At 39.2% G+C, this 16,707-nt stretch overlaps 1 protein-coding gene across 1 annotated transcript in view; it reads right to left on the bottom strand.

Moving 5' to 3' along the window:
• The window catches only part of LOC124121093, a 33,224-nt gene that overhangs the window by 3,547 nt on the left and 12,970 nt on the right, over nucleotides 1-16,707 (bottom strand). The window contains exons 4-9 of the mRNA XM_048396755.1: nucleotides 13,641-13,769; nucleotides 7,441-7,563; nucleotides 6,552-6,670; nucleotides 5,717-5,881; nucleotides 4,681-4,774; nucleotides 3,276-3,488 (exon numbers count right to left, since the gene is read on the bottom strand). Coding sequence (XP_048252712.1) covers nucleotides 3,276-3,488; nucleotides 4,681-4,774; nucleotides 5,717-5,881; nucleotides 6,552-6,670; nucleotides 7,441-7,563; nucleotides 13,641-13,769 — 843 coding nt within the window. The remainder of the gene's footprint in view (nucleotides 1-3,275; nucleotides 3,489-4,680; nucleotides 4,775-5,716; nucleotides 5,882-6,551; nucleotides 6,671-7,440; nucleotides 7,564-13,640; nucleotides 13,770-16,707) is intronic.

Here is a 16,707-nt window from a genome sequence, read left to right as displayed (position 1 = left end):
ATCCCACGAGTAGGATACTGACACACATAAGAGTCTGTATATACACTATGATAGGTGAACTCATGAGGACTGACTGACATACATATGTATAAACACTGAGATAGATGAACAGATGATCACACACCGATATGCATACGTGTATATATACAGTGACAGATAAACACATGATCACACTGACAACCACTGACACACACACACATGTATATACAGTGATAGGTGAACACATGAGGACTGACTGACATACATATGTATAAACACTGAGATAGATGAACAGATGATCACACACCGATATGCATACGTGTATATATACAGTGACAGATAAACACATGATCACACTGACAACCACTGACACACACACACATGTATATACAGTGATAGATGAACACATTATCACACACTGACACACATGTATATACAGTGATAGATGAACACATGATCACACACTGACAACCACTGACACACACATGTATATACAGTGTTAGATGAACACATTATCACACACTGACAACCACTGACACACACATGTATATACAGTGATAGATAAACACATTTTCACACACTGACACACACATGTATATACAGTGATAGATGAACACATTATCACACACTGACAACCACTGACACACACACATGTATATAGAGTGATAGATGAACACATTATCACACACTGACAACCACTGACACACACATGTATATAGAGTGATAGATGAACACATTATCACACACTGACAACCACTGACACACACATGTATATAGAGTGATAGATGAACGCATTATGACACACTGACAACCACTGACACACACATGTATATACAGTGATAGATGAACGCATTATCACACACTGGCAACCACTGACACACACACATGTATATAGAGTGATAGATGAACGCATTATGACACACTGACAACCACTGACACACACATGTATATACAGTGATAGATGAACGCATTATCACACACTGACACACAGGTATATACAGTGATAGATGAACACATTATCACACACTGACAACCACTGACACACACATGTACAAACAGTGATAGATGAACACATTATCACACACTGACAACCACTGACACACACATGTATATACAGTCACAGATGAACACATTATCACATACTGACAACCACTGACACACACATGTATATACAGTGATAGATGAACGCATTATCACACACTGACAACCACTGACACACACACATGTATATAGAGTGATAGATGAACGCATTATCACACTGACAACCACTGACACACACATGTATATACAGTGATAGATGAACGCATTATCACAGACTGACACACACACACATGTATATACAGTCATAGATGAACACATTATCACACACTGACAACCACTGACACAGACATGTATATAGAGTGATAGATGAACGCATTATCACACACTGACAACCACTGACACACACATGTATATACAGTGATAGATGAACGCATTATCACACACTGACACACAGGTATATACAGTGATAGATGAACACATTATCACACACTGACAACCACTGACACAGACATGTATATAGAGTGATAGATGAACGCATTATCACACACTGACAACCACTGACACACACATGTATATAGAGTGATAGATGAACGCATTATCACACACTGACACACAGGTATATACAGTGATAGATGAACGCATTATCACACACTGACAACCACTGACACAGACATGTATATAGAGTGATAGATGAACGCATTATCACACACTGACAACCACTGACACACATGTATAAACAGTGATAGATGAACGCATTATCACACACTGACACACAGGTATATACAGTGATAGATGAACACATTATCACACACTGATAACCACTGACACACACATGTACAAACAGTGATAGATGAACACATTATCACACACTGACAACCACTGACACACACATGTATATACAGTCACAGATGAACACATTATCACACACTGACAACCACTGACACAGACATGTATATACAGTGATAGATGAACACATTATCACACACTGACACACAGGTATATACAGTGATAGATGAACGCATTATCACACACTGACAACCACTGACACACACACATGTACAAACAGTGATAGATGATCACATTATCACACACTGACAACCACTGGCACAAACAAATGTACATGCAGTGATAGATGAACACATTATCAAACACTGACAACTACTGACACACACATGTACATGCAGTGATAGATGAACACATTGTCACACACTGACAACCACTGACACACAAATGTACACGCAGTGATAGATGAACACATTTTCACACACTGACAACCACTGATACACACATGTACATGCAGTGATAGATGAACACATTATAAACACTGACAACCACTGACACACGCATGTACATGCAGTGATAGATGAACACATTATCACACACTGACATACATATTTGTATAACTAATGAACATACTGTATATGTTTAACTGATGTATATACTGCATATCCTACTTATCGATATGTTTGACTGGTGTATATACTGCACATCTTACTATCTTGTATGTGTAACAGGTGCATATGTTGCATAGCTTAATTTCTGGTACGTCTAACTGGTATATATGGTGTATATCGTACTTACTGGCATATCTAAAGGGTTTCTATGATGCATATCATACTTACCGGTATGAATAACTGTTATATAAGTTGCATATCTTTCTCTCTTGTGTGATGCGTGTCTTACTGGTATGCTTATCTGATGTATATGTCGTATACCATAGTACCTGACAAATTTCACCGATGTATATGCTGTTATAGCTTAATACTTGGTATGTGTAGCTTATGTATTCCCTGGATATCCTACTTATATGGTGTATATGCTACATATTATACTCACGAGTATATTTAGCTGTTGTAAATGCTGTTATATCTTAGTACTTGGCATGTGTAGCTTGTGTATTAACTGGATACCATACTTACTGGTACGTTTAACTGGTGTTTATGTTACATATTATACTCACGAGTATATATTTAGCTGTTGTACATGCTGTTATATCTTAGTACTTGGCATGTGTAGCTTGTGTATTTACTGGATACCATACTTACTGGTACGTTTAACTGGTGTTTATGTTACATATTATACTCACGAGTATATATTTAGCTGTTGTACATGCTGTTATATCTTAGTACTTGGCATGTGTAGCTTGTGTATTTACTGGATACCATACTTACTGGTACGTTTAACTGGTGTTTATGTTACATATTATACTCACGAGTATATATTTAGCTGTTGTACATGCTGCAGATCGTACTTACAGGTATGTTTAACATATCTCCTTCACTGACCACGACAGGCGTTCGTGAGTATACCAAGGTTGGATCTGGATAGACTGTAATGTTATAATGTTTTATCACTCCGTCCATTATAACAGAAAGGTTGCCAGTTGTCTTATTTCGATTTTCCGTTACGAACGGTGGCGTCACACAAAACACCTTCCCCTGTGTAGGTTTGTTAGTTCCGGTACAATTCTGAAACAAACATACTCAGATGTATATATCTATATACACAGTGACAGAGGAACGAACACATGATTACACTCTCATGCATATCTGTACACTCAGTGCTAGATGGACACATAGTTACACACTGACAAACATATCTGTACACGCAGTGGTAGATGAACACATGGTTACACACTGATTATTTTTATGTATATGCACTGTTATAGATGAACACATGGTTACACACTGACAAACATATGTTTATATACAGTGATAGGTGAACACATGGTTACACACTGACAAACATATATGTATATACACACAGTGGTAGATGGACACATGGTTACACACTGACAAACATATGTTTATACACTGTGATAGATGAACACATGGTTACACACTGACAAACATATGTTTATACACTGTGATAGATGAACACATGGTGAGTGTGACATGCTTATGTATATATACACAGTGATAGATGAACACATGGCTAGACAACAACGTACAAATGTATATACGCAGATGAAGGTGAATACATGGTAGCACACTGACATCCATGCGTATGTAGACAGTGACACAGATGGAAACACTGACATAATATGTATATACACTGTGAAAGATGAATACATGGTTACATTGACAAACATATGTATATCACATCAAACACACACACACACGCACACGCACACACACACACACACACACACACACACACACACACACACACACACACGTGCGCGCGTGCACTCACACACACACACACACAGGCGAGGCGTAATAACTTAATATGACACCGTGTACGGCAACTATATATATGAAGTGAAGGTGACACACAGACACACATGCTGGTATGTAATATACACAGTGTTACACACGGACAGCCTGGCACAATGATAGACAACATCCATCCTCTCTCCACGACCCTTGAAGATCCGGGGTAGAATAGGTCTTCAGCAACCAATGCTTGCCGTAAAACGCGACTATGCTTGTCGTAAGAGGCGACTAACAGGGTCGGGTGGTCAGGCTCGCTGACATGGTTGATGCATGTCATCGATCCCAATTGCGTGGATCGATGCTCATGATATCAATCACAGGATTGTCTGGTCCAGACTCGATTATTTACAGACCGCCGTCATATAGCTGGAATATTGCTGAGTGCAAACCAACCAATCTCTCCACACACAAACACACACTTGTAGAAAGTTGATTCACTCACCGCACCGTGTGTGCTGTGAAACACAGTTACTTCAATCCGCGGCTGTTCTACAGCGTCAAAGTTCTCCCCCACGACTGTGATCGTCAGACCTCCACTGCAAGTCATACATTAGTTATTAACCAATGAACTTGCTGCCACACTGACATAATGTATTACCTTCCACACAACAACCGACGAATGAGGTTACGGGACCCTGTCGTCCCACTAGAACTGTTAAAGATGCAGATAACCTGGAGATAACGGTATAAAAATTATCAGACATATTTAGATGGCTGACAACTAGCCAACAACTTTGATATGATAAGATCTATAAGTGATAAGTGAAATAGGGGATTTTATTAAATTTGAGCACGCATGGGACACAAGATCAATATGTACTATTTCGTTGCACTGATTCATCTACATTTCCTGAGCTAATCTATCTCTCTCTCATAACATAACATAACATTGCTGTTTCTCCAGGCCATAGTACATATCTGGGATTAGATGGAACGACGCCTACGTCTGGACCAGAACCGGCCGGGAACGCTAGCTCAGTAGGGCCAATCTTTGGTTGACATTTGGGAAAACATTCCCCTGGTTGTATTCAATCATCTGGTGTCTTCAATGCACCGCCGCTGCCTCGCCTGTATCAACGCAACTGGTGGCCACATCCTTTCAGGGAGTGCTTCTCTGTCACCAGTCACAAGTTATGGTCAAATTTACACCACTTCGTATCAAGCACAGTTCCGTCAGTATATATATCTGAATACACGAGTATCGATGCTGCTGATGTATCTTATACATCACCAACAACCGAGTTCCATGCCGTTGTTCTATTTCTACGCAGACTGTGTAATATACTGGGCGACTGTACATATGAAACTGATTAAATAACTACCAATTTTGCCAACGCTAATTAAAAAACTGGATGCATCCCTTTTCAACGTAACTACATATTACGGAATAATGAATTCTTAATTTCAAATATCAAGTACATTGTCTATCTAAATACTGTGGCGTCGTTAAACATGAAATATGTATAAACAGCGCATACCTCTGTATGGATGTTGTCGGGAATACATCTGTAATGACTGGGTCTGGCGTGATTGTAAAATTGCCAAGTGAGCAGTCAGGAAACTGAACCTTCATCTCATCTTTCTTGACATTTTGATTTTCTTGTCCTGGCTTCTTCCCCAGTGTGCACCGTCTCCTGGTCAAACTGCAATGATAACGCGGACACGAATAGCATAGTTTAGATGACTTAGTCATCGATGCTTCCGAACCCCACACTAACCCCACATGGCTTCAATCACAAGGGGGGCCCAGTTGTCTAAGGTGCCGCGATTCGCTGTGTAGAGTTGCGGCCCCTGGGCACGCCAGAAACCTATGTTTGTGTCCCGGTTCACCCCCGATTATGTTTCTAGGTTTGTCAGCACCATACCCGTGCTCGTGGGTTTCACCGAAGTGGTAAACGTTTGAGACCTGCATCACTTCGGGCTTTCCGCCCACATTACGCTGACACGCCGCGATATAACTGGAATACTGTTAAAAGCATCATTAAACCCAACTCACTCACTCACTCACTCAATCACAAGGAGTCAGTTCTAGGTTACAGAGAACGTCACTGACGTCATAATACAGTGTTGAAGGGAGTTGTTCCTGCAGTGTCATCTCAGGTGTATCAGTTCCATGGGGAGTTCAAAACAAACGGCAACGTAGTTCCTGGTGACAATAAGGTCCACATAATTAATTTTTACTGAGGCTGGCTTTCAGATACAGGATCGGTGCAAACTGTGCCAGATGAGACTGTTGATTGTGATAATTAATCGTTACTGATCTTGCACGCATCTCCATCTGAGTAATAATGTAGTCCACTGAAGCTGATTTACCTCGTGCCCTTCAGTTGACATTTTCTCCCAGCTACTGCTACTTGATTGTCTGTCTCATTGAATCCACATCCCTCAAACGTGATGACTGTTCCCCGAGGCCCTTTCTTTGGATACCAGTTCTGTAGTAAAACAAATATGTGTGGTACTAGCTGGCGTTTACATGTCCGTTGTTCAAGGCAGGTAGTGTTCCCCTATATGTGTTAGTGTCGTCACCCATTCATAGTTTAATGTATTCACTTTGTGCAGTGAATTGTGACGCTTGAGTTCTATTTAATCTCCGGCTCTGATAAAACAATGTGTAAATCTGAAGTGGGACTTGAATGTACACATGTAATAAGGGATTGTACGTTGTGTGTAATTGTTTATATGCGGTTTTACATTCCACGATGTTAATAATATATAAAACAAAGTGTAAATCTGAAGTGGGACTGGAATGTAGACATTTAATAAGGGATTGTATGTAGTGTGTAATTATTTATATGCGGTTTTACATGTCCACGATGTTAATAATATATAAAACAATGTGTAAATCTGAAGTGGGACTGGAATGTACACATGTAATAAGGGATTGTACGTTGTGTGTAATTGTTTATATGCGGTTTTACATTCCACGATGTTAATAATATATAAAACAAAGTGTAAATCTGAAGTGGGACTGGAATGTAGACATTTAATAAGGGATTGTATGTAGTGTGTAATTATTTATATGCGGTTTTACATGTCCACGATGTTAATAATATATAAAACAATGTGTATATCTGAAGTCGGACTGGGGTACATGTACCTTATCATTACAGAATTGTAACACTTATTGTGTAGTTATTAGTATGCGGATTAATATGTGTTCGATGTTAATACATGCAGGTCGTACTGAGCTCCATCTGAGTACCTGGACTTTACACGTGCTTCCTCCGCATGCCTCACTGAACACACACTTCTTGCACCAACTACAACGACTGATACGTCTACATTCCTGGCAGCGTCTGCCTTCACAGATGTCTACCTCCTTCACCTGGAAATATAGGGACACAATTATTTACAAATCCCTTCCGAGTCGAACAGTTTCAGGTTCCATTTAAAAAAAAATATCTTTTGAGAATGGTGAAACGCTGTTCTCACTATGAATTAACTCATTCCTATTGTCAGGGGATTTAATTCCTAAGATTTCACCAGCTTCATGTATTTGCCAATTTAGATCCTGTCATGAAGTACACGTGGATGGATGGTGTTACAGAGAAGCTAGACGCGACTATGTTTGCTTCAAACAGCACTATACTGCTTGGTTGTGGTATATCCAGCGGAAACGTCAGTAAAATCTAACATCACCCTCATTACAAAAGACGGATATTTACAGAGCCCTATGCGAATGCGAATTTCATATGCCGGGAACAGTTTAAGGACAGCAAATATGTGCCCTGAACAGTGTTACATTGATCAGCAAATATGTGCCCTGAACAGTTACATAGAACAGCAAATATGTGTCCTGAACAATCTTATATAGAACAGCAAATATATGCCCTGAACAGTGTTACATTGATCAGCAAATATGTGTCCTGAACAGTTACATAGAACAGCAAATAAAATCCCAGAACAGTTACATAGAACAGCAAATATGTGCCCTGAACAATTACATGGAACAGCAAAAATATGCCCTGAACAGTGTTACATAGAACAGCAAATATGTTTCCTGAAGAGTGTAACATAGAACAGCAAACATGTGCCTGACTAGTGTTCCATACAAGTTATAATGTGACATGAACACTCTTGTATACGACAGTAAAGATGTGCCCTGAAAAATACATATAACAGCAAACATGTGCCCTGAATACATAATAGCAAATATGTGCCCTGAACAATGTTACTCACATCGTCAAATATATGCGCTGAAAAATACATATAACAGCAAATATATGCCCTCAAAACTGTTTCTCACATCATCAAACATATGCCCTGAAAATGCATGTAACAGCAAATATATGCCCTAAACAGTGTTTCTCACATCATCAAATATATGCCCTGAAAAATACATATAACAACAAATACATGCCCTCCACAGTGTTTCTCACATCATGAAATATATGCCCTGAAAATGGGTCACAGTTCCTTGTCACTTTTCCTATATACAATTGCAATGGAAAACCATCTTTTTGTGTTTGTTTTTTCTTCACAAGAAAACTGATTGACGCAAACAGATTATAAAAAAAATGTAACCTTTGAAATAAAGGAATTCTTTATATTTCTTCTAATGACGCCAAATGTTCTGGCCATGTCATCCCAAGATGTGTTTTCGCGCCTGGAACTTCTTTGCCACCCATATGTACGTTTATGTATCTGTAGGTACTAGGTAGATCTCCATAACGTGTCAGTAACAACGATCATCATACAAGAGAGGAGTAGGTTAACTAATAACCACAGAAGAATACCATTGTAACCACATGATGGTCAGAGAACACACGACGACGAAGCCAGTTACACTGGAAGCCAAATTAACTGGATAAAATTACTTTGGTGGGAAGATGAATGGTTTGATGATTTCATAGCAGGCGGATCGAATGAAATAGCCTTGATCTCTGCTGATGGAAGGCTTGCGGCGGCGAATCTGTACTGCTTCTTCCAGTTTTTTAGTGAAATCATGGAGGAGGTTGGATAGCATTTGAATGCTTTCTCAATTGATGTTGTGGTTGGGGTAGTTCCTGATATGGTCCGAGATGGTTGATTTCATGGTCCAAAATGAAGAAGACCCAACCGCTAAACGTCTACACAGACATAAAGTCTTGGCAATGCCTGTATCAACATCATCACTGTGATAGCTGCCTATGCCGGGCTGTTTTAGCTTCAGTTTGGAACTTGTTTGGCAGATTGTTCGAAACATCTCAAGGCGCACTTTGCAAACTTAGTTGCTGATGGTTGGCACGGTTGGTGATGTTGAAATGTTCTCACAGATAAATTGTTGTTGCTTTGACGTTGAGGGCATTGGCAAGTGTCCACTCTGGCCAGCAGGCTGCAGACGTCCGATTGCCTCATCTCCATGTTGTCTATCCATGCTGAGTGAGTGAGTGAGTTTGGTTGAACGCCGCTTTTAACAGTATTACAATTATATCGCGGCCTGTCAGCTTAATGTGGGAGTAAAGCCCGAAGTGATGCAAATGCAGGTCTCAGACGTTTACCTCTTCGGTGAAACCCACGAGTAAGGGTATATGGTGCTGACAAACATAATCGGGGCGAACCGGGATTCAAACACACTGTCATAGGTTTCTGGCGTACCCAAGGGACGCAACTCTGCACAGCGAATCGCGGCGCCTTAAACGACTGTGCCACCCTTGCCCCCTATCCATGACTGGTATACCGACAAGATTGATTGCAGGATTGAAATAGTGATGTCTATAGTATACCCAATAGTCCAAGTTGAACCATTCAGTCAATTATTGTGTGAAGTGATGCTTTCGATTGGGCTGTACCAAGCATCCCGGCGCTATTCATTTCATCCAGAATCACGCTTTCGCTATGTTATGACCTTACTTTATCAACAGCATGATTAACCGAACACCCCAACACACCCGAGAGGTTGTACATGAACCATTTGATTCCTCCGCGTTCGTGAGTATACGTAGGTCATTCTTGAATTTGTCATTTCAGTGAAAGGACGTCAGATCGTCCTTAGCCATTAGTAATGTAACACGTAAACTCTCTACGCTTTTCATGTAGTACTTGTTATCATAGTCGGATTGCGTCGTCTACAACGTGATGAACACCTAAGGCTTATCGGAACGCTTCAAACTGGCACAACTAACGGACATCAGGAGAACTTCAACGTAAGGTAACACGACAGATTTAGAAATAAGTCTCTAAAGATAAGGGGCAAGATCACATTAACGCATACTGACCCCAGTACTTGTTCCGTTTGCGCGCATTGCTGGTCTACGTTTTGCCTCACGATAACGCTCGTGCCTACCGTGCACCTATCGTAATTGACTACCTCCAGCAGAAACACATCACCGGAATGCAATGGTCAGCTATGATTACAGAACCTTTCTCAATAGAACACGTCTTGGACATGATGGGGAGACGTGTACGCCGAACTGGGTCAGCCGCTACAAGAGCAGTGATTCGGACCACTGACCAATCGTGGGGGCATTGCACATTATACATCAAGTCATCTCAAACGTTACTTCTCACCCTTGTCATCTTTCTTGGCTGTTTGCAAGTTAACAATACACCGCCAATATTTTCTGCTGACTGTAATATCACACCAAGTCCATTACCATCGTCCATACATCTTTGTATTCCTGTATTCATCATTTATTTTTAAATATCACCTTCATTTTTGTATATATTGACACAGGCATATTACTAACATTTGCGTTTCTTTGAGGTTCAGAATGTCACTATGATTCGATGTATGGCTGACACAATATCATATTGCATGATTGATGCAGTGCTGTGATTAATGTAACATTGACGCAGTGACATGATTGATGCAGTGCTGTGATTAATGTAACATTGACGCAGCGACATGATTGATGCAGTGCGGTGATTGATGTAGCATTGACGCAGTGACATGATTGATGCAGTGCGATGATTAATGTAACATTGACGCAGTGACATGATTGACGCGTGCTGTGATTAATGTAACTTTGACGCAGTGACATGATTGATGCAGTGCTGTGATTGATGTAACATTGACGCAGTGACATGATTGATGCAGTGCGATGATTAATGTAACATTGACGCAGTGACATGATTGAAGAAGTGCTGTGATTGATGTAACATTGACGCAGTGACATGATTGACGCGTGCGGTGATTAATGTAACATTGACGCAGTGACATGATTGATGCAGTGCTGTGATTGATGTAACATTGACGCAGTGACATGATTGATGCAGTGCGGTGATTGATGTAGCATTGACGCAGTGACATGATTGATGCAGTGCCATGATTAATGTAACATTGACGCAGTGACATGATTGAAGAAGTGCTGTGATTAATGTAACATTGACGCAGTGACATGATTGATGCAGTGCTGTGATTAATGTAACATTGACGCAGTGACATGATTGAAGAAGTGCTGTGATTAATGTAACATTGACGCAGTGACATGATTGAAGAAGTCCTGTGATTAATGTAACATTGACGCAGTGACATGATTAATGCAGTGCTGTGATTAATGTAACATTGACGCAGTGACATGATTGAAGAAGTGCTGTGATTAATGTAACATTGACGCAGTGACATGATTGAAGAAGTGCTGTGATTAATGTAACATTGACGCAGTGACATGATTGATGCAGTGCTGTGATTAATGTAACATTGACGCAGCGACATGATTGATGCAGTGCGGTGATTGATGTAGCATTGACGCAGTGACATGATTGATGCAGTGCGATGATTAATGTAACATTGACGCAGTGACATGATTGACGCGTGCGGTGATTAATGTAACATTGACGCAGTGACATGATTGATGCAGTGCTGTGATTGATGTAACATTGACGCAGTGACATGATTGATGCAGTGCGGTGATTGATGTAGCATTGACGCAGTGACATGATTGATGCAGTGCGATGATTAATGTAACATTGACGCAGTGACATGATTGAAGAAGTGCTGTGATTAATGTAACATTGACGCAGTGACATGATTGATGCAGTGCTGTGATTAATGTAACATTGACGCAGTGACATGATTGAAGAAGTGCTGTGATTAATGTAACATTGACGCAGTGACATGATTGAAGAAGTCCTGTGATTAATGTAACATTGACGCAGTGACATGATTAATGCAGTGCTGTGATTAATGTAACATTGACGCAGTGACATGATTGAAGAAGTGCTGTGATTAATGTAACATTGACGCAGTGACATGATTGAAGAAGTGCTGTGATTAATGTAACATTGACGCAGTGACATGATTGATGCAGTGTGGTGATTAATTTAACATTGACGCAGTGACATGACTGATGCAGTGCTGTGATTAATGTAACATTGACGCAGTGACATGACTGATGCAGTGCGGTGATTAATGTAACATTGACGCAGAGACATGATTGATGCAATGCGGTGATCAGTGTAACATTGACGCAGTGACATGATGATGCGTAATGCTATGCTTTAGTCCTGTGTCAGTGTCAAACGATTGATTCAAGAATTGCTTTTCATTTTTGTGCATGCATCGAAGTATAACAGTTAGAAACTGTATAATATTGCGTAGCGTAGCGGAACCATTTCATACAAAATTAGAAACTGTTATACTTCGAAGCATGCAAAAAATTAGAAAGGCAATTCTTATAAATACAAAATCGACCCTCATCTGATATATCCTGTTTATCAGGTTTGTTGTCGAGTTTGATCATTTCGCTGCACATCGCAACACGCACAAAAATACATGAATAAAACTTTTTTCGCAAAGTCATACAAATACCAAACAAGTGTTTTTTGCAAGGCATAACAGTTTTATTGAACAGATACCCATATACTTTATTGTTTATGTAAATGTTTTTCTTTCAATGACGTTATACCTGAGCGAGAAAAACTTCAAAACTGTTTTGTTTTCGGAAGAGACTATATTAATGACGTCATAAAGTAAGTGTTGGGTTGTTGTTGTTGTTTTTACGCAGTGTTTAGCAATATTCCAGCAATATCCAGAAATGGGCTTCACACATTGTACCCATGTCAGGAATCGAACAATGGTCTTCGGCGTGACGACAGTACGCTTTAACCACTAGGCTACCCGACTGCCCTCGGAAAACACGCATTTATGATGTAAAAATGCAAGAGTTCAGAATCAGAATAGCCTAAATTTGTGTAAGAAATTCATTTTGTGATTATTGATAATTATCTCACTGGTAAGACTTATGTTATATATTTGCTGAAGTGCCAAAATGATGTTTGTAGAAGAACTATACGTGCGCTTCATTAAGCACATACACATTAAGCACGTTGGTAGCTTATATCATCAGTTTTCCACATCGTTAAAAAACTGTTTAATGGCCTATTGTTAGTACACATTATCGTTCTGAGTTCTGATGCTCTGATGTTTGTGTGTGTGTAAAGGTTCATACATTGTAAAGATATAATGAGAAAAACACTCACCGTGTTGCTGCTGATGGTGAAGAGGTGCAAGAAGTCGTTGCTGTCTCGGACGACGACACGGCGTGGTGGGGAACTATCACTGCTAACGCTCATGTTGCTGCTTAACGAGAGGTTCCCATCAACACCGGTCTGTAAGAGCAAATTGATAAAGAAGTGTTAATTATCTACAATGTAATAGTGAGAAGGCTAAAATATATTGAAAGGTGAACCCATAGTCTACATAACACGTGATTAACAAGGTAGTCACTTACTTAGTCCTACATACATCAATACTACATACAGATCAACGAGGAAGTCACTTACTTTGTCCTACAGACATCAATACTACATACAGATCAACAAGGAAGTCACTTACTTTGTCCTACAGACATCAATGCTACATACAGATCAACAAGGAAGTCACTTACTTAGTCCTACATACACCAATACTACATACAGATCAACAAGGTAGTCACTTACTTAGTCCTACATACATCAATACTACATACAGATCAACAAGGAAGTCACTTACTTAGTCCTACATACATCAATACTACATACAAATCAACAAGGAAGTCACTTACTTTGTCCTACAGACATCAATACTACATACAGATCAACAAGGAAGTCACTTACTTAGTCCTACATACATCAATACTACATACAAATCAACAAGGAAGTCACTTACTTTGTCCTACAGACATCAATACTACATACAGATCAACAAGGTAGTCCCTTACTTAGTCCTACATACATCAATACAACTACATACAGATTAACAAGGAAGTCACTTACTTAGTCCTACATACAGCAATACTACTACATACAGATTAACAAGGATGTCACTTACTTAGTCCTACATACATCAACACAACTACATACAGATCAACAAGGTAGTCATTTACTTAGTCCTACATACATCAATACTACTACATACAGATAGACAAGGTAGTCACTTACTTAGTCCTACATACATCAATACTACTACATACAGATCAATAAGGAAGTCATTTACTCAGTCCTATAGACATCAGTACTACATACAGATCAACAAGGTACTCACTTACTAAGTCCTACATACATCAATACTACATACAGATCAACAAGGAAGTCACTTACTTAGTCCTACAGACATCAATACTACATACAGATCAACGAGGAAGTCACTTACTTAGTCCTACATACATCAATACAACTACATACAGATCAACAAGGAAGTCACTTACTTAGTCCTACATACATCAATACAACTACATACAGATCAACAAGGTAGTCACTTACTTAGTCCTACATACATCAATACTACTACATACAGATCAATAAGGAAGTCATTTACTCAGTCCTATAGACATCAGTACTACATACAGATCAACAAGGTACTCACTTACTAAGTCCTACATACATCAATACTACATACAGATCAACAAGGAAGTCACTTACTTAGTCCTACAGACATCAATACTACTACATACAGATCAACAAGGATGTCACTTACTTAGTCCTACATACATCAATACTACATACAGATCAATAAGGAAGTCATTTACTCAGTCCTATAGACATCAGTACTACATACAGATCAACAAGGAAGCCACTTACTTAGTCCTACATACATCAATACTACATACAGATCAACAAGGAAGCCACTTACTTAGTCCTACATACATCAATACTACTACATACAGATCAACAAGGAAGCCACTTACTTAGTCCTACATACATCAATACTACATACAGATCAACAAGGAAGTCACTTACTTAGTCCTACATACATCAATACTACTACATACAGATCAACAAGGAAGCCACTTACTTAGTCCTACATACATCAATGCTACTACATACAGATCAACAAGGAAGTCACCTACTTAGTCCTACATACATCAATACTACTACATACAGATCAACAAGGTAGTCACTTACTTAGTCCTACATACATCAATACTACTACATACAGATCAACAAGGAAGTCACCTACTTAGTCCTACATACATCAATACTACTACATACAGATCAAAAAGGAAGCCACTTACTTAGTCCTACATACATCAATACTACTACATACAGATCAACAAGGAAGTCACCTACTTAGTCCTACATACATCAATACTACTACATACAGATCAACAAGGTAGTCACTTACTTAGTCCTACATACATCAATACTACTACATACAGATCAACGAGGAAGTCACTTACTTTGTCCTACAGACATCAATACTACATACAGATCAACAAGGAAGTCACTTACTTTGTCCTACAGACATCAATACTACATACAGATCAACAAGGAAGTCACTTACTTAGTCCTACATACATCAATACTACATACAGATCAACAAGGTAGTCACTTACTTAGTCCTACATACATCAATACTACATACAGATCAACAAGGAAGTCACTTACTTAGTCCTACATACATCAATACTACATACAAATCAACAAGGAAGTCACTTACTTTGTCCTACAGACATCAATACTACATACAGATCAACAAGGTAGTCCCTTACTTAGTCCTACATACATCAATACAACTACATACAGATTAACAAGGAAGTCACTTACTTAGTCCTACATACAGCAATACTACTACATACAGATTAACAAGGATGTCACTTACTTAGTCCTACATACATCAACACAACTACATACAGATCAACAAGGTAGTCATTTACTTAGTCCTACATACATCAATACTACTACATACAGATCAATAAGGAAGTCATTTACTCAGTCCTATAGACATCAGTACTACATACAGATCAACAAGGTACTCACTTACTAAGTCCTACATACATCAATACTACATACAGATCAACAAGGAAGTCACTTACTTAGTCCTACAGACATCAATACTACATACAGATGAACGAGGAAGTCACTTACTTAGTCCTACATACATCAATACAACTACATACAGATCAACAAGGAAGTCACTTACTTAGTCCTACATACATCAATACAACTACATACAGATCAACAAGGTAGTCACTTACTTAGTCCTACATACATCAATACTACTATATACAGATCAATAAGGAAGTCATTTACTCAGTCCTATAGACATCAGTACTACATACAGATCAAC

The sequence above is a fragment of the Haliotis rufescens genome, unplaced genomic scaffold (genome assembly GCF_023055435.1).
Source record: "Haliotis rufescens isolate VD_foot unplaced genomic scaffold, xgHalRufe1.0.p SCAF_16, whole genome shotgun sequence".
Taxonomy (NCBI): Eukaryota; Metazoa; Mollusca; class Gastropoda; order Lepetellida; family Haliotidae; genus Haliotis; species Haliotis rufescens.
Note: the sequence above shows the minus strand (reverse complement) of the source record. Positions and strands in the feature narration are given on the sequence as shown.